Source organism: Brassica oleracea, chromosome C4, assembly GCF_000695525.1.
Source record: "Brassica oleracea var. oleracea cultivar TO1000 chromosome C4, BOL, whole genome shotgun sequence".
Taxonomy (NCBI): domain Eukaryota; kingdom Viridiplantae; phylum Streptophyta; class Magnoliopsida; order Brassicales; family Brassicaceae; genus Brassica; species Brassica oleracea.
In genome coordinates this window covers 30,461,171-30,480,305 of record NC_027751.1, presented here as the reverse complement: position 1 = coordinate 30,480,305, position 19,135 = coordinate 30,461,171, and the positions used below count along the sequence as shown (strand labels likewise).

General features: G+C 34.4%; 2 protein-coding genes across 2 annotated transcripts; one reads left to right on the top strand and one right to left on the bottom strand.

Annotated features, from left to right (window-relative positions):
- The first annotated feature begins 294 nt into the window (after nt 1–294).
- Nucleotides 295–1,496, top strand: LOC106338626. Its single transcript, XM_013777562.1, has 2 exons — nt 295–639; nt 918–1,496. Exons 1-2 carry the CDS (start codon nt 295–297, stop codon nt 1,494–1,496), a joined length of 924 nt encoding a protein of 307 aa, XP_013633016.1.
- A 12,784-nt stretch (nt 1,497–14,280) lies between these two features.
- Nucleotides 14,281–15,473, bottom strand: LOC106338625 (probable RNA-binding protein ARP1). The gene is made up of 3 exons (XM_013777561.1): nt 15,288–15,473; nt 15,040–15,184; nt 14,281–14,423 (listed from the first exon to the last, which is right to left on the bottom strand). The coding sequence occupies exons 1-3, from the start codon at nt 15,471–15,473 to the stop codon at nt 14,281–14,283; spliced, it is 474 nt and encodes a 157-aa protein (XP_013633015.1).
- Nucleotides 15,474–19,135: the final 3,662 nt, after the last annotated feature.

Below are 19,135 nucleotides of genomic sequence, written 5' to 3'. Positions count from 1 at the left end.
TTTAACCTTGCTCTACTGGCAAAACAATTATGGAGGTTAGTGCAATATCCTGATTCGCTGGTGGCTAGAGTATTAAAGGGAAGTTACTACAGATTGTGTTCGCCTTTACGAATAGTCTCTGTAAACAATCCATCATATGTGTGGGCCTGTATCTCAGCAGCACGGAAATTACTATTGTTGGGGATCAGACATAAAGTACATTCAAGATATGAGGTTAAGGTGTGGGAGGATCCTTGGATTCCGACAACACCAGCTAGACCAGCACGGCCTTTGGCCCTAGTACTGCATCCGAATATGAGAGTCAGTGATCTCATCAACCAAGATTTGAAAGAATGGGATGTTGGGCTACTGGAGAATTATGTTGACCCTGCTGATATACCTTACATAAGGTGTCAGGCTATAAGCACCACTCATCGTCGTGATACTTTCTACTGGAGTTTTATTAAAAATGGACAGTATACAGTCAAATCAGGATATTGGGTAGCTCGCAACTTACTAGAGGATGTTGAAGAGAAGGAGGTCCTGGAACCTAGTATAGCGAGTCTTCAAGTCTTTGCTTGGAAGATAAAAGCTCCACAAAATATTTGTCATCTTATATGGAAACTGTTAACTGGTTATGTGGCAGTGACGAGGAATCTGGTACGGCGTAACATGAGATGTGATAACTATTGTCCACGATGTGGAGAGCAAGAAAAATCTGTAACTTATGCAATTTTTGAATGTCCACCAGCTTTACAAGTTTGGTCTCTCTCAGCGACACCAACGAGTCAAGATGTATTCCCTCTTCCGAGCATCTATGCGAATATGGATTTTCTCTTCTGGAGAAAGAATAACATTGTTGAACCAGGATTAGACAAGGACCCATATCCCTGGATAATTTGGTACCTTTGGAAGACAAGAAATGATAAACTATCTAGGGAATAGATAGAGATCCTTTGGAGCTAGTTCGTTATGCGGAGAGTGAGTGTCAAGTCTGGTTCAATGCAAATGAGATAACAACAGCCCCACAAGACCTAAATAATGAAGAACCTCAAGTCTTAAGCTTGAGGAATATTTGCATGATAGATGGCTCATGGACATCTACTGCACAGTTTAGTGGATATGGATGGGTCTGGCTAGATTACTGGGGGAACGTTCAACTAATGGGGACACGGAATCACATTCGAAGAGAGTCTGCATTACATTCAGAGATGGAAGCACTAAGATGGACAATGGAGAGTATGCTCCAGCATTCAACTTGTCAAAGCTTTGGAACGGACTGCAAGGATTTGATTGCAATGATCAACGAGCCTCATGCTTGGCCGAGCTTTGCGACAGAACTGGAGAGGATAGAGACCCTGAAGATATGCTTCCCGGATTTCAAGATTACTTATATTCCACGAGCACAGAATCAGATTACAGATTTCCTAGCTAGGACTGCGAGGTCTTTCTATAGAGTACTTTATTTCATTGGTTGTTCTATTCCGGTCTGGTTACCCATGCAACCTCAAGTTTGAGCAATAGAATAGCCTTTCGATGAAAAAAAATATAGAAAACATCCTTCTTATTAAATCTTCTCTCATATTAAAAGAGAAACATTCTCTTGTATCCAACTTTCTTGAAAGATTTAAAATTAAACACACTCTTCTATTATAAAATATATTTTTTTGACACTGGATATTATAATTAAACATTTTAGGTTAAGAGGTCTAAACAATGAGAACTAACAAAACAAAAGTAAAAAATGGATACACCGGTAGGGATCCAAAGTAAGGTAACACACATCTATTTTGCGTACGGATGACTAAAAATTTTTCATATAAAAATTCTATATTTGCTTTTGGAATAGTTGAATCTCAAGGGAGATAATCTTCGTATTAATCCAAAAACACCAAGCTTCAAACTGAATTGAGAACGATTGCCACTTTTTTTTTAATACTACAGTAGGAATCACCGAGACAAGACAACTCTTTATATGACTCTATAGATAATAACAGAGTCAAAGAAATTGCCATTTAATAGATATGCATGTTGCCTTTTAAAGTAACCATAGTTTGCAACAAGAACTCCATCACCATCAAATGAAAAACCATCAATGATTGAAGCTGGTAAGACCCGTCCCACCATCTGCAGTAGATCTGTCAATTACTTTTTCTAAATGGTTCAATTGAACCAAAGTTTTTGTTTTACCAAATCCACTGGAAGAAACATACAAAAGAACAATGAATTTTTTTGCCAAATTTAAAATAAATTGGCAATCAAACAAACCAAGTATCTGAAAATAAAGCAAATCAAAGAAAAATAAGCAAAACAAATCAAATAAGCTGATGTCGGAGCTATAGAAGCCTCCGGCCATCGGCTTGAAACTATAAAAACAAATCTTTCTTTCTCTCTTCACGGCTAGGGTTTCTGATCAATAAAATCAGGAGTTACATCACTGATATTCTCGGGACTATTATAAAGTAACTATGAGAACAATATTATACTACAATCTATTTTCCAAACAACATAATCATTAATCTTGTGTCCAAACAATATAAAACATTTCTTATATTGAATCCCTCTTATTAAAACAGAAAAAAATTTTGTATCCAACTTTTTGTAAGATTTTAAATTACATAGTACCAAATTTTAGCAAAAAATATTTTAAATTAAATACACTCCTCTATATATAAATTAATCATAAAAATAATATTATCCTAATATCTATGTTTCCAAACAGCACAATCATTAATTTTTTGTCCAAACAATACAAATCATTATAATTAAATAAATTATTCAAATAATTTATGAAAAATCAGAAATAAGAATAAATTATTTTGCAGGTTTAGATACTACAAAATAATTTCAATCAATATCAAATCAATTAATCTAATGGATTATTTTATCTATATCTTCATTTAAAAATTACATCTCTCTTATTAAACAAAAAGAGATTCCTTGAATCCAACTTTTTGTAAGATTTTAAATTAAATACACTCAAGTATTATAATTAGTTATGGAAACAATATTATACAACTATTTACGTTTCCAAAAAATAAAATCATTGTTCTTGTGTCAAAACAATATAAAAAGTTAAAATTTTATGAAAATTCAAAAATAAGAATAACTTATTTTTTCAGGTTTAGATACTACAAAATAATTTCAATAAGTATCAAATCAATTAAATTAATGGATTATTTTATTTATATTTTCATGAATAAAATTACAATCATTCAAAACTAAATAAATTTTCATATTACGTTAAATATTGTATATAAATAAAATGTAATAAATTGACATCCAATAAATTTAATGAATTAAATTTTTATCAAAAAATATCATGCATTTAAAGAAAATAAATTACAAAGCTTTTATTAAAAATTCATAACGAAAAGAGTTGGAATAACTAAAACCAATATAAATAAATTGACATCCAAAAAACATAATTCATTATATTTAATAAATACAAAATAATATAATTATATATAACTATTCAAATACAATAAAATAAAAATGTTAAACCATTTTAATTGTGTATATTATATTTTGTTAAATTATATTTCCGCACTTTAAAAATCTCTTGGAACAGTTTTATGATTTGAACAACAAATAATCCACATGGTCGTGCAGATCCAAATGAAACAAAAAAAACAAAATATTATATTAACGTTTATTTGTTGTTCGTGGTGAAAAACCTGTTAAGATGATAAGTATCATTTTAGAAATGAATAATTAACAAAACTCATTAGCCAAATCTCTATTTATGTCTACATCCGTTTTTGTTTGGTCAATTCTTTTCAAAAAAAAAAAAACAGAATGATTTCATAAAAATTGTATACGGAAGTAAAGCTATAAAATATTTTATATCTCACTGAATGAAATTTACATACCTTTTAATCAATTAAAAATATTAATTTTATGCTCTAATTGAAATATATAGAGCATAACAGTATTTATATAAATTTTAATTAATATGATATATATGAACACAAAAATGTATTCATATTTTTATATATTAGCAATATCATTTATTTTTGTATGCACTAATCTACAATCTATAAAACAATATATAAATTATTTAAGTAGCATAATAATTTAGTAATATCCATTACATAAAAATATATGAACATATATATAAACATGCGCATTGAAAATAACTCATTGTAGAATAAATATAATAACGAAAATAATTATGAAAATGTCCAAAATATAAATTATCTGAAGATAAATGCTTAACACTAACAATAAACAAAAAAAATTAAACTGATTATAATATGAACCAAATTATTAACAAGATAAGTACACAAAACATATAATAATGTTAATTAGCCACTTAAATAAATATTATTAAAATCTCTCTTAACACTAAACAAAATTCAATTAATTTATAAATTCTATTTAATAAATTTAACATAAAAATACTCGCTGTCGCGCTGATCATGATCTAATTTTAGCGTTTAAATGTGATGTATGTAATTTTGACACAAAATGCATTTTTTTATTCAATAAATCGTATTGACAAAAGATTAAGCAAGAAAATCACCTGGATATGGTTGGTATTGAGAACAGTGAAACTAAACATTTTTTATCTTTAAAATTTAAATGTTTAACAAGTATGGTTCATTCAGCCTCTAAACTATTTAAAATTTATATGCATGAATCATTCAACTGTTAAACTATCTGAAAATATATATGAATAGATTACTAGTTTCCTAATGGTAATTTTTTTTATATAATACTAGTTTCCTAACGGTAGTTTTTTTATATAATATCTTAATTTAATTGATATCAAATAAATGTAACTGATAACATTGAGACATAATATACAACAAACAAGTTGTTAGTAAGAACATTAAACAAAGACAACATTGAGATAATGATCGATATTTTCTAACGCATTTGTGGGATAGGCTGATTCGATATCTTTTCTCCTCTTTGTCCTTGGTCTTGTATGATCGATCTTGTGACTCTCGACTATTATGAGTAAATACGTTTTTTATCTCTAAGAACATCTCCAACAGATCCTTGTACCCTCAAATTTTGAATTTTTTTGCTCTCCAATATGTCTTCAAACCCTCAAATATTGAGGACCTGGATAGTTTCACTATTCAAAACCTCAAAACAATATTTAATTTTCAGTTTAGTCTTATAATGTTATTTTGTATCACTTTAATCTTTATAAATATTTATTGATTAAAATTCAAATATATCTCTACATAAATTATTACTATTATTTTTGATACATAAAATACTTAAATCTGTTAAAATATAAATAAAAATTGTAAATATACAATAATCTTATGTAAAATAGAAATATTATATATATTTAATTTAACCATTTTGTAACTCTTTTTGCACTTTAAAAAATGAATATATTATTTGGTTAAACCAATATATATATATATATATATATATATATATATATATATGAGTTATAAATATTGTTTAATATCCTGAATGTGTATGTATTATTTATCTATATAAAGTTTAAAGATTATAATTAATTTAAATTAAAGTTGAGGACTAAAATGAAAATTACATTAAATTTTTAAGATGAATTTGAAGTTTTTTGTTAGACCAACTCACCCTCAAACCATCATTTTGAGGATCCTCAACCCTCAAAATAAGGTTCCTTATTGGAAATTTCCTAACTAGATCATTGGATACAATTCATATGTTACATCACAATCCGTCCCAAGCACTCTCCCTGTTGGAGACAACATGATTTGTTGTAACTGTCCATAGCATTGAAATTCTTTTGCTTTGAAACTGAAAAAGCCATGTCGTCAATTTGTTTTGTTGTAGAAACATGCTCAGAATCCTTATTGTTTTTAAAAATTTGCTCCCGCATCTATTTATCAGTATTGTAGCTTGTCTATAGCTTCGCCGATAATACATCTCTTGCTTTGATTCACTGAGTATCCTTGGATTTGCTTGAATCTTAAATCTCATGATGCCAATTTTGACATATGCTACCGTGACAGTCAACTCCACGGAACTTGAGAGAACGTGGGTCGAATAAACACCATGAAGATCACTTGTCTCCTTACAGACCTAGATAGGAAGCCCCAAAGGTATAATCTAGTGAGTACATACCATGCTGTCAATTCTGACTGAAGAGCATACGTCAATTTCTTAATATCCCCTGGTCATGGTGGTTTTATGTCGATTCTTTGTGTGAACGAACAGAGATCCTCGAGAGACTAACCAACCTTGCAATATGTGCAAGGTAAATTCATCGATAATGTAACTCCTTAGGACTAGAAATTCCAACAGTGGATATTGACACTCATGTTGCGAGAAGAGACGCACGCCAAACGCTCAACGAAAAACGTTTGATCTACTCGTCCAAATCCTAAGCATTGTCCAAATAAGAGATGATATATATCCAATCAAAATGATAGTTGATATTCAACGGTGAAGAAATCATGATAATGGCAAATGGTGAGACGGCAGCAAAAAGACGATTTGGTTTTCCCCAAATTAAAAGTTTGATTTCCATTTTCAACATAAATTTATTTTATTACATAACTATTAGTCTATTACTAACTGTAAAAAATAAACGAGAAACTCCGGCGGCGGTTGCCGGCCACAAAAATCCCGACGAAAACAAGTTTGGTTATGGTTGGTGAAGTATTGCCTATGGCATGGGGAATTTCTAATAAAAATAACAGTAATTATTTTAAATTAAACTTCACCGCATATGGATCACATTGACCATCATAACCAAGCTCATGTGCTGAGCTGAGTAATATCCAAACTATTTTGATAATTGGTTGGGCCGGATTCGACTGAGTTGTCCACTTTTGATCCCTTTTTTTACTTCTAATTATTAGTGTAAAGAATCAAAGGTGTTAAAAATCGACATATTTAAGCAAGAGATTGGTCACATTAGCGTAGAAACTGACTTATGTTTTTCACAACATATATTTAATGGACTTAAATTTGGATGATGATACATCATTAATACTATTTCAAGCCAATAGAGTACATGTTGTAATTTGGAGTACTGTGAAATTTAATGTAGCATGTAGGGGTGGGAAAAAAAAACCGAACCGAACCGAGTTAAACTGAACCCCGAATCAAAGTCTATTTCAAACCATTTGGTTGAAGATTTTCCCAACCCGAATGGTTCGGTTTTAAACCGAACCGAAACGAGAAACCGATGTGTTTTTGTAATTATTTAAATTAAAAATATTAGTAATACCAATATACTAAAATTCTAATACCATACCACATATTTTCCATTTTTCATTTATTAACATATATTCTTCTAACCGACTATGTAATCATTAAAATATTTGATTTAAAAAAATAGAAAAGTTTGTATTTTTATATTCTTATATATGTAAACATGGATATTAAATAAAACCTAAACTTAAAGCAAATTTTATTAAAAACAAAAGTTCTTCTCTACATCATCACATGGAAGATGATTCATTGCAAGCTTTTTAATAATGATATAAAAGACATTATTAATGATGTTGGTTTTTTTTTTGTCTTAGTTAACTTTCATTTGTTTTAATTCTTATATATTTTTTGTGACTTTTTAAAGGTTTTTGTTTCAGTTTTATATTGAATTTAGTTCACATAGTTTATGTTTACATAATTTATGCCTAACTAAGAAGAACCTAAATAAACTGATCCAAAAAATAAATCCAACCGAACCGAATACAAACCGAACCGAATATAAACCAAACCGAACACAACCGAACCAAACCAAACTAACTATGGTTTATTTCAAGAAAAAATACTAGAACCGAACCGAACCCGAACCGAACCGAGCCGAGAAAATAACCGAAGTGCCCACCCCTAGTAGCATGTGTATACTTTCGAATAATATACTCAATGTTTTGAAAGTTAAAACTAAAGAATGGCAAAACATTGTGTTTTAATTAATATGGAGTATTTCGGATCTTAAAGGGCTCATACTAATCTGGAAAGTGAATTGCAGTCTACGAATTCATCATTTTTTCAGATATTCAAATAGGCCGTAAACAAATTCACATAACTACATGATTAAGTGCAGTAGAGAGCATTTGAATCTAAAATGTTTAGCAACCCATATCTCACATGCCGATAGACCACCATCGCGTGGTTGCAGAAGATTATGTTTATTGTTAAAAGCAATAGGGATGATTACACTTTAAATCCTAATATCTAAGAGTTGATTTCATATATGAAACAGATTATGAATCTAAAGCTAGAAACTTCCATGTTATTAAAGAACCTCTATATTAAGTTTTTATAATCCGATTAGTAGATACTTTCACTTATTAATTCGTTTGAAAATGCTATTAGCTTTTAATGAACAAAATGTGACGGATGATGGCGGTATTAGGCTAATCCAATACAGAAGTAGACCTTAACTACTTTAGAAGAAACTCTATTAGCTAGTTAGAAATTATTAATATATAGAAATTATTTTCTAAAAAATTGATTTATGTCTATATGGTAAAATAAAATAAAACATTGTGAGATGAAGAAATGAAAATAATTTTAGGCTGAATCGTTTTGTTAACAGCTTGTTGTTGCCTTTCAACTTATGCCTTCTTCATTATGCTATCTCCTCCTCCAACTGTACCTATTCAACAGTCAAAAGCAAATCTTTATAACGTCAGTTTATTATATATTTTTCCGACACACAACGATCTTGCATGGAAGGGGCCTTTTGTTATTTATGAACACTAGGATCCAGCTATATTATTACAGAGACACGTGCGACAACGAGGCATAACGTGACAAAGCAGAGCCTAGCTAGCTGAAGATAGTGGATCCATCATCCATGTGATTCCACATCATGGGCACAGGCCATGACTGACATCAAATAACGTGACCAACTTGTGTATGCATGCGTGGGTATGTCTCATCAGATTTTTGTGTAAATATTGTAAAAAACATGGGGTAGACATACGATTGATGGATAAGAATGAAAACATTATCCTATATGCAATAAGACACATGTTAGAATATTATTTTTTGCCAGTAAAATGTCTTATGCGCGGTTTGAATTCATAATAAATCAAGGACGAGCCTACACATATATGTTGCTCGCATATTAGATTAGAAAGTAACAAATTACGAATAATTTTTCTCAATTATAAAATTCGTTATCCACATGAATATCTGAGATTTGTAATAGTAATTAGTTATTATAAGACAAAAATATCACAAATACTTACTACAAAAACTCAAATCCAATGAATTTGTGTACTTTATGGCCCAAATATTACGTTTCTACAATGTTAAATATTAATTTAAGATGGTAATGCAGCTATATAAATATAATTATATGCACATAATTAAATATTTAAGCGATTACATGTTAGGTTTTTTTTTTTGCAAAAATAATTCATTATAAGGTTTAGGATAAAATGACAAAATACCTGAAATGGGATGAGTAGGAATGTGTTTCGTAAAAGAAGGCTGAGGAAAACCGGTGGCCGGAGATTGATGATAAGGATAGACAGTGTAGAGAGGCATCATCGGCGGGCTTGTCGCAACCATTACTCTCTTCAAGAACTTCTCGTATCCAATGATGCCGAATGTCGATGTGCTTCGAGCGAGAGTGAAATGTTGGATTCTTTGCTAGGTGAATAGCACTTTGGTTGTCACATAGCATGTTGTACTTGTCTTGCTTTACTCTCAACTCAAGCAAGAAGTTCTTCATCCATAGCATCTCCTTGCATGCTTCCGTTGCTGCGATGTACTCCGCTTCCGTTGTGGATAAGGCAACACACTTTTGTAATTTCGATTGCCAGGAAACAGCTCCCCCTGCAAAGGTAGTCACAAATCCTGATGTTGATTTCCTTGAATCTTTATCACCAGCCCAATCTGCATCGGTGTAACCGTTCAGCTCCAATTTTCCATTGCCAAAACATAGACACTTCTTCGTTGTGCCTCGTAGATAGCGTAGGATCCACTTAACTGCTTTCCAATGCTCCTTTCCTGGATTCGCTAGAAAGCGACTCACAACTCCTACTGCATAGGCAATGTCCGGTCTGGTGCACACCATAGCATACATGAGACTGCCTACTGCTGATGCATATGGGGTAGTCTTCATTTCTTCTTTCTCTTTCTCACTTGTTGGACTTTGCTCCGAACATAACTTGAAATGTCCACCAAGTGGAGTGTTCACTGGCTTTGCCTTATTCATGTTGAATCTCTCCAACACCCTTTCAACATATCGTTCTTGGGATAACCACAAAAGCTTCTTTGGTCTATCCCGAGTGATTTTCATTCCAAGAATCTGTCTCGCTTGCCCCAAATCTTTCATTGCAAAGGACTCTCCTAGGTCATTCTTCAATGCGGCTATTTTGTTGCGATCTTGGCCCACAATCAACATATCGTCAACATAGAGTAATAATATGAGAAAGTCGCCGCTTTCGTACCTCTTTATAAAAACGCAATGATCGTTCTTGGTTTTCTTGAAGTTGTGATCCACCATGAAGGAGTCAAACTTCTTATACCATTGTCTTGGGGCTTGCTTGAGACCGTAAAGACTCTTCTTTAATCGGCACACCAAGTCTTCTTTTCCTGGAACCTTGAATCCTTCAGGTTGCTCCATATAGATCTCCTCCTCGAGTTCACCATGTAGAAAGGCCGTCTTGACATCGAGTTGTTCAATCTCCAAGTCTAGAACTGCTGCTAGACCAAGAACCACTCGGATAGAGGACATCTTCACCACTGGAGAGAATATTTCTTCAAAATCTATGCCTTTCTTTTGGTTGAATCCTTTCACAACCAATCGAGCTTTGTATCTTGGATTTGAGCTTCTATCTTCATACTTCAACCTATACACCCACTTGTTCTTCAAGGCTCTCTTTCCTTTTGGTAGCTTCATCAGCTCATAAGTGTGATTATCATGCAAGGATTGCATTTCATCTTGCATAGCTTCAACCCACTTATCTTTATGGGTGTCTCCTATGGCCTCCTCATAGCTTTGAGGCTCCCCCTCATCTGTAAGATTAACGTACTCATCTCGATAATATCTTACAGATGGTCTTGTCTCTCTTCCAGACCTTCTTGGCTCATGTTCTTCCTCTGGCTCCACTTGAACTTCTTCTTCACCTTCATCACCATTCTGATCCATGATAGGATCCCCTTCACCCTCATCTCCAATCACTTGTTCATGATCTTGAGGCTTATGAGAATCTTCATTCCTTACAACCCTTAGCTTTGGTTTCTTTGATTTGTTGATGTCTTCGATTGTTTGATCTTCGAAGAAAACAACATCTCTGCTCCGGATAACTTTTCTGTTAACCGGATCCCAAAGCCGATAGCCGAATTCGTCTTTTGGTGATCCAAGATAAATGCACTCTTTAGTCTTAGAGTCTAGCTTGGCTCGTTCATCCTTAGGTATATGGACAAACGTTCTGCAACCGAACACCTTCAAATGGTTGTAAGAGACCTTCTTACCCGACCAAACTTCCTCCGGGACATCGCCTTCCAAAGGGACTGATGGTGTAAGATTTATGACGTCCACTGCAGTCTTTATGGCTTCTCCCCAAAATGGTTTGGGTAGTTTAGCGTGAGAGAGCATGCACCGAACTCTTTCTGTGATCGTTCGATTCATTCTTTCAGCTAGCCCGTTCAGTTGTGGCGTCTTTGGTGGTGTCTTCTCCATCCTGATTCCATGAGCTTTGCAAAACGCTTCAAAGGGACCTCGGTACTCTCCACCATTGTCAGATCGAACACACTTGAGTTTTTGACCCGTACTTCGCTCTGCTTGGGCTACAAACTCCTTGAAAGCATCAAGAACTTGATCTTTTGACTTCAAAAGGTATACCCATACCTTCCTTGAATGGTCATCAATAAAGGTGACGAAATATGATGCCCCTCCATTGGATTTCTCGGACATGGAGCATACGTCAGTATGCACAAGATCAAGAATATGCTTTCTTCTCATAGGCGTAGATGATCTTCGGAAAGCGACCCTATGTTTTTTCTGGTTAAGCAATCATGACATGGTGAGAGAGAAATACCTTTCATATCAGGAAGAAGTTTCTTGCTAGAAAGTATACTTAAACCTTTCTCACTCATATGCCCGAGTCTTCGGTGCCATATATCGATGTCATCACTTGCAACGTTTACTTCTTCCTTGCAAAGCTTGGCTTGTGTTACATATAAAGAGCCTTCTTTTCTTCCTCGAGCCATGATCAAACTTCCTTTGGTTAACTTCCATTTGCCACCACCAAAATGACTGTCCAAGCCGACATCATCGAGCTTTCCGGTTGATATGAGATTGAGTCGCATGTCGGGAACATGTCTCACATCCTTGAGAACTATCTTACATCCAGTGTTTGATGTAAGAATAACATCCCCCTTTCCAATGATCTTGCTTCTTCCTTGATTTCCCATTTGAACATTACCAAAGTCACCACTTTGATAGGTTGTGAAGAAGCTTCCATGAGGGGTGACGTGAAAAGAAGCACCAGAATCAACGATCCATGAGCTATCATCAGAGCTAAGATTACATTCTCCAACGAGATATAATTCTTCGCTCTGGTCTTCCACAATGGTGGTAGTCTTTTCTTCATGCTTCTTTGTAGGATTGAACCGGTCTGGTTTGATATTACCAGCTTGTTTGTCTTTCTTGAAAAACCGACATTCCGACTTCATGTGACCCTGTTTGCCACAGTAATAGCAAGTAACTCTCGGACGTGACTTGGATCTTCCTCGAGATTGGTCTCGTCCTCTGCTTCGGTTTTGACCACGAGTCTCTTCTCTACCTCGTCTATCAACAATGTTAGCTTCTGAATATGAACTCGAACCTCGTTCCTTCCTGCGAACTTCTTCGTTTAGAAGGCTATCAGTGACGGTGTCCATGGTAAGCTTTCCCTCCGGTGCTGAATTGCTTAGAGTGACAACTAGTGTGTCCCAACTCTCCGGCAGTGAACTGAGGAGTAAAAGGGCTTGCATTTCGTCTTCAACCTTCATATCAACTTTGTTAAGCTGATTTACAATCCCCTTGAAATTGTTCAAGTGCTCCATCATGCTCTGGCCATCCTTGTACTCCAACTTTACCAACCGTCGAACAAGAAGAGCTTTGTTTCGAGGTGTTTTCTTTTGAATCATGGATTCAAGTTTTGTCCATAATTCAAAAGCATTTGTGTAGGTAGAGACATGTTCAAAAAGAGATCGGTCGACATACTTACGGATTACGGCAACCGCCTTTCTATTAAGAATCTCCCATGCTTTATCATCCTTTCCTTCCGGCTTATCCTTCATGATGATGGGCTCATGCAAATCCTTACAATAAAGGTGATCTTCCATCATCGGTTTCCAATAAGAGAAGTTGTCCGTCGTGAGCTTGAACATGTCACCTTCAAAGGTAACGGTGGCCTCCATCTTCACTTCTTCAAAGATAACGGTAACCTTGCTCTGATACCAGCTGTTGGGAAAATTATCCAATATCGATGAGATGAAGATGGTATTAGACAACTAGAAAATTTAAGAAGAAGACTCTTAATATTTAGGAAAGGGTTTACTACAAAGATTTTGTTTTTGGAAACTCTCTCTTACAAATATTTTCTCTCTTTGTTTTTCTTGATTCTTGGATGATTACAAATGGTGCTAAGCACCCCTATTTATACAAGTGAAGGAGCACACTCCAACAAGTTCTAGATTTCTCTAAATTATTATTTATTTCAAAATATCTAACTCCATAACTTTCTCTCTTCTTCTACACAATTCTTCTTCTATACTTCTCCACTTTTCTCTAGATGTTTCTTCTTCTTGGACTAAGGTTTGATTATGATTTGATTAGTTTTGGGCTTAAGGAGGGAAATCCAACATACACGTCCTCCACCATACATGTGATGTTGGTGGTAATATTGCAGCTGTGGCAGAGGTTGAGGTTGCGGTTGTGTGTAGTATCCGTTCATATAGGTTCCTCCAACGTATCCAACTTTCTGTTCATTAAATAACATCACTAACAAATTTATTTCATAAGTGTGGAAAAACATAATTAAAGAATATCGACGTTATTTAGAAATCATAAGACTTACTTGATTGAAGGTCATGTTAGGGGGGACGTAGGAGGAAGCGTACCTTTAATTTAACATCAAAACCGAGCCAATCAAATACATTTTGAAATGATGTTAGACTAACGAAGAATTGATTTAGTAGATAAAACTCTTGAATTACTTAATAGAAATCTAATTACAAGTCATAAATTCATTTTTGTTAGGATATGTCTACTCTCCTAAAAACAATAAATTTAAAATGATTTAGGTTTCTTCCTAGTGAATGTACGAACATTTGGTTTCAGAGGCTCAGACATTAAAAAAAAAAAGTCTTAAACAGTAGAAACATAGTTTACCCATAGAATGGAACGGCTTGATGATGATGGTGTTGTCGTTGAAGTTGATGTTGCTGGTGTGTGAATCCCGCAGGGTAGTACCATTGAGCTTGATTATTCCCTACATGTCCTGACGTGGCCCTACTCACATTCTTTGATCCTTCACAACTCAAACACCATATTGATAGTAAAGTCAAAGATCAGTTTTGAAGAATTAGTAGGTATTTTTTTTTTTGGTTTTGAACAACAAGAATTAGTAGGTATCTAAAAAGTTTAGTTGGTTTCTCTATTTCATTTTTTTTAACAACATGGTTTCTCTATTTCATTTATATCAAGATTCAATCCTTGTAATGGCCTGCCTAGATCAAACTTTTTTTGACACTGTGGCATATCTAAAAGTAACTAATAATTTGATTTGTTTTCTTATTTCAAAACTGCAAGTGAGAATCTTAGCATTAGAGATCATACACCTCCACCATACTACATTATATATTCCACTAACATCTTCCCCCATATAGAAAAATCCATATATGACGTTGTAACCAGTGTATTAATGTGTATGCAACTTTTTCCTTATGATTAAAGGTTTTACGTGTATATAACAAAATTGATCTTTACTGTTATTTCGATCATCGATTCAATTTAGATGTTTTAAATGGCAAGAGTACCCGACACTTCCACATGTTATGAGGAATAGTTTGATTTGTTTTTTTTTCGTGCATGATCCTGTAGAAATTAAACAAAAAAAAGTTACATATAAATTTTCTTAGATGAACCTTCCTGAGGAGAGGCCATGGCGGTGGGGGATCTACGATGACGGCCACCGAGGGAGGCAAGATTGCAGTTGGAACGGCGCCCATTGATAATCGGAGTCGAGTCTTCGCAAGCCCTCTTCGCGGCTTCCGCATCTTTGAAAGTCACCTACATAGAAAATATCAAAAAAGAATATTGAGAAATAAAGAAGATAAAGTGAGATACACTAACAAGAAGAGAAAAGAGAGAGAGAGAGAGAAGAGGAACATACGAAGCCGTAGCCTTTGGAACGGCGAGTGAGTTTGTCGAAGATGATGACTGCCTCTAAGATATCACCATACTTGATGAAATGATCATGCATTGCTTCTTTTTGAGTGTCCCAAGCCAATCCTCCTACGAACACTTTGGTCAGCTTCGTGTCTCCAAAACATCCGTTCACGTTGTCGCTCGTCGTCATTGGATCGTGTGTGTTTTGAGAGAGAGAGAGACAGGAGAAAGCGAGAGAGAAGGAGAGTGAATTGAATTATATAATGAAGGGGAACAATAACAATAAATAAATGTTGTAAAACGGAGAGTGACAGATTGGTGGACAGGCAAGTATGTATTAACGTGATCACTAGTCACTCACTACACCCTTCTTCTTATGTCTATATTCACGCCACTTTCTTGATAAAATCCGTCCAAATCTATCTGTAATAATAAAGTTGAACAGAAACTCTCCTCCCTGAGGCACCTCAGCAGAGGCTATTCCAAAATTGAACACGTGTCCACTTCTTAAAAAAGCTTTCGTAATGTTCGTTTCTGTTTATGAGCCAATTGTTTTGGATTCTGCTTGATTTATAAGGCCCAACTTTATTTTTCATACATAATAACTTAGGTTTTGTCCAGCTCGGTGGCCCACCTTCTTAGGAGAGACGACGTAGCTCCTAAAGTCTTGACGCCTCCGGCAATGCTGTGTAACCGCTACGGTTTGCATTCCTCTGGGCGTATTAAATCAAACAGGTATGTGGTTCATCCCACTACTACCACTTTCTTATGCATCTAATCGCCATCATCGCAGTCGAAGGTAACCGCTAAAACCTCCGGCTATAAATTTGCTCCAAATCTGCGATGAATTTCCTCACCCAGTCAAGATCAATCTGTCAATGACGAGCTTTACCAATGGAGATGATGACTTGAAAGCTGTGCGTTGTTCAAACACTGGGAGGCACGGAATGACAAAAAAGGTGTCAAACTCATGATGGGAGTTCACATGCTCCTATCGGAATTGAGACGAACCATAATCTTCATTTCTTCCTGGACAAGAAACCTTTGTAAGACCTGAAACTTAATCCCAGAAAGTCAATTGCGTGTAAGCAGAGTAAAGAGAATCAGATCAGGATCGAGTTTCCTATGGAAGTATCACATTGCATAGAATCTTTTTGTCATTTGGAGGTAAAATCCATCTGGCATTTGATCTGCGACTCGAGAGAAAGTCATTGTTTAACAAACTAAGTCTTTCAGTTTCATAGAAGGGTTTTGCGAGGTCATTACACGACGTACCAGAGAGAGACAAAGAGCGATAAAGATGTTTATGAAAATGTATTACTGCATAAAATTCATAGAAAGTGAAATCTTATCAATCGGATTTAAAGTCAATGCATAAAATGATTTGTAAGTTGATCCATAATCATCTGAATATGGAGAAATGGAGAAAACTGTTATGTTGCAGCAACTTCAAGAGATCGTTGGTGGTTCTTATGTGTCCAGATCGGACTGAAAGTTTGTGTACATCTACAAGACATTACAGGCTTATGGTTCAACGGTGGGATCGAATTTCCAATGGTTGAATTCTTAGTTATATACGTGTATTTAAGGCAGCTGGAAGTGGTGTTCTTTTTTCATCAAAATGGCCAAGATGTGCAGGTGTGCTTTAAGCGCAAGAACTAAGGCTCAAGGCGATCTGGGAACAGATGTTATAATTGTTCCTTTTGATTTTTTTGTGTGAATTTTATTTTCTCATAACTATGATCTCACTCTCTCGAGTTTTGGACCTGACAACAACAAAAGAACCAAAAAAAATCAAAAAAGAATTTCAGCAGACAAGACACGAGGAGGTTCTCTACTCAAAAGCTATTCAAACTGCAAACTTCCACCTACGACTACTGAAACTGGATATTGTGGTTAAAGAATCAAAGAGAGAACACTCTGAAGAGTTAAAACCTCAGATCCTTATTAGAACACTGAACTGAGTGAAAAGAAAATAAAAAGTTTTAAATAAAGATTTAACAAAACCAAATTTCATGAGAATAATAAGGAATTTTCCCTGCCATTCATTTATAAACCAATGAGACCGACTAATTGATAGATAAAATACATACAAATGATGAGTGTCTTGCAAAGACTTGCCCACCCGAGAAAGATGAAGCCCTATGCGTAAGTGGAAATTTGAAGTGTCTATACGATTCAAGGATCTTACAGTCTCTTCATTATGTGTTTAGTTTACTTACACATTCATCTACTCATACTAACAATCTAATATTTTTTTGACAGCGGGGTGCTCCATTTTTTGTCCATGAAGGACTGGAAGAAAAAATGTTTAGCTATGGAGTTATGTCTTTGCATCTAAAAATTAGATTTGATGTATCATTTTCAAGCTTTGTGTTGATCCTTCTGTTTATGTACAACAAACACTTGGAACTTAGAGTGTGAGTATGTACTTGGAACATAGACTTTTACAAGTATAGAATTGTACAAGGTGAATCACAACATGGCTGATTTTATTGAACAAACCTTTTATATTATACTCCTACAGATGATCTAAAAAGTTTATCATCTTAACTTACACATTAAGATGATCCCCTGAATTCAGTTGTAACCGGAGTCATTCAGAATGATGTTGTGTCTTTTTTGTTTTTTAACAAGTCTGTGTAATGACACTTATATTGATGTGTTTTTATCCTTTCTTCAGATTCACTTCTACTTCAGGAAAAGTCTCTGAGAAGTATTATCTTGGACATAAGCCATTAGAAGACATGGCAAGGTAAAAACTTAGCCTCTCTTGCACTAGCTTTGTTTTTTTGTTGCAAAAGAAAATTGCTACAGCAATGGACCATGTGATAACAATAGAAATTATCTCTTCCTTCTATAAAAATTAATCCACTACATCGGTTATACCAGACTCCCTTTCTCTACAACATGATTAGATCATTTTTGACCCAAAAAAAGATTAGATTATTTTGAAGTTTTTAAATTCATAGTCACTCCTTGATAGAGGATTGAAATGTTATAAATGAATTTTGTGATTGTTAAAGATAAGAAAATGCTTATCCATTTTGGGATATTTGTGTAACTATTAAAATAATAATTACTTCACGAGGGGGTAAAATTAGCCGATTTACCTTCTCTATAAATATCATGTTGGCTCATCAAATTAAAGGGATGGACAAGAGTTCACTAAGTTTAGTTCCTCTCTCTTTCGTAGATCACTTCATACACAATACTTATATAATATATATTCAACACATAAACTGAGACCAAAAGTCTTCTACTCTCTCTCGTACACATCGAACTTCTCTCGCTCTTTAATATATATAGTTCATCTTTATTTTTACAACACGTTATCAGCACGAAGCTCTGGCCAACTGAGGTTTATCAATCCGAAAGTTCTTAAACCAGTCGAGGTAATGTTTAAATTTATGTGTTTCAATATACTTAATTTATTAAATTTTATTATTGTTCCGGAGTGACAGACTAGGCCTTCTCCGTTTATTTTCGGGATGATAGGCGTTGTCTTCCCTGACTGATCGTTATGGTAAGCTATGCCTTCACGATCAGAGAAACACGTGGTAGGCGTTGCCTCTGTGAATAAAAAAAAAAGGTAAAAAATGGCAGACTAAGTCTCATCGGACATTGAAATAAGTAAAAGTCAAAATGGTAGACCATGTCTCCTCGGACTTTGAAAAATGATCAATATGGTAGTTTAAGACTCCTCGGATCATGTGGTAGGCTAAGCCTCCAATTTTAGTTATGCTATTTAAATTTCTGCAATTTAAGTTATGCTTTTATTTTACGCCTTAAATTTCTGCATTTAAATTATGCATTTAAATTTCCGTCTTTATATATTATTATTCTATGAAT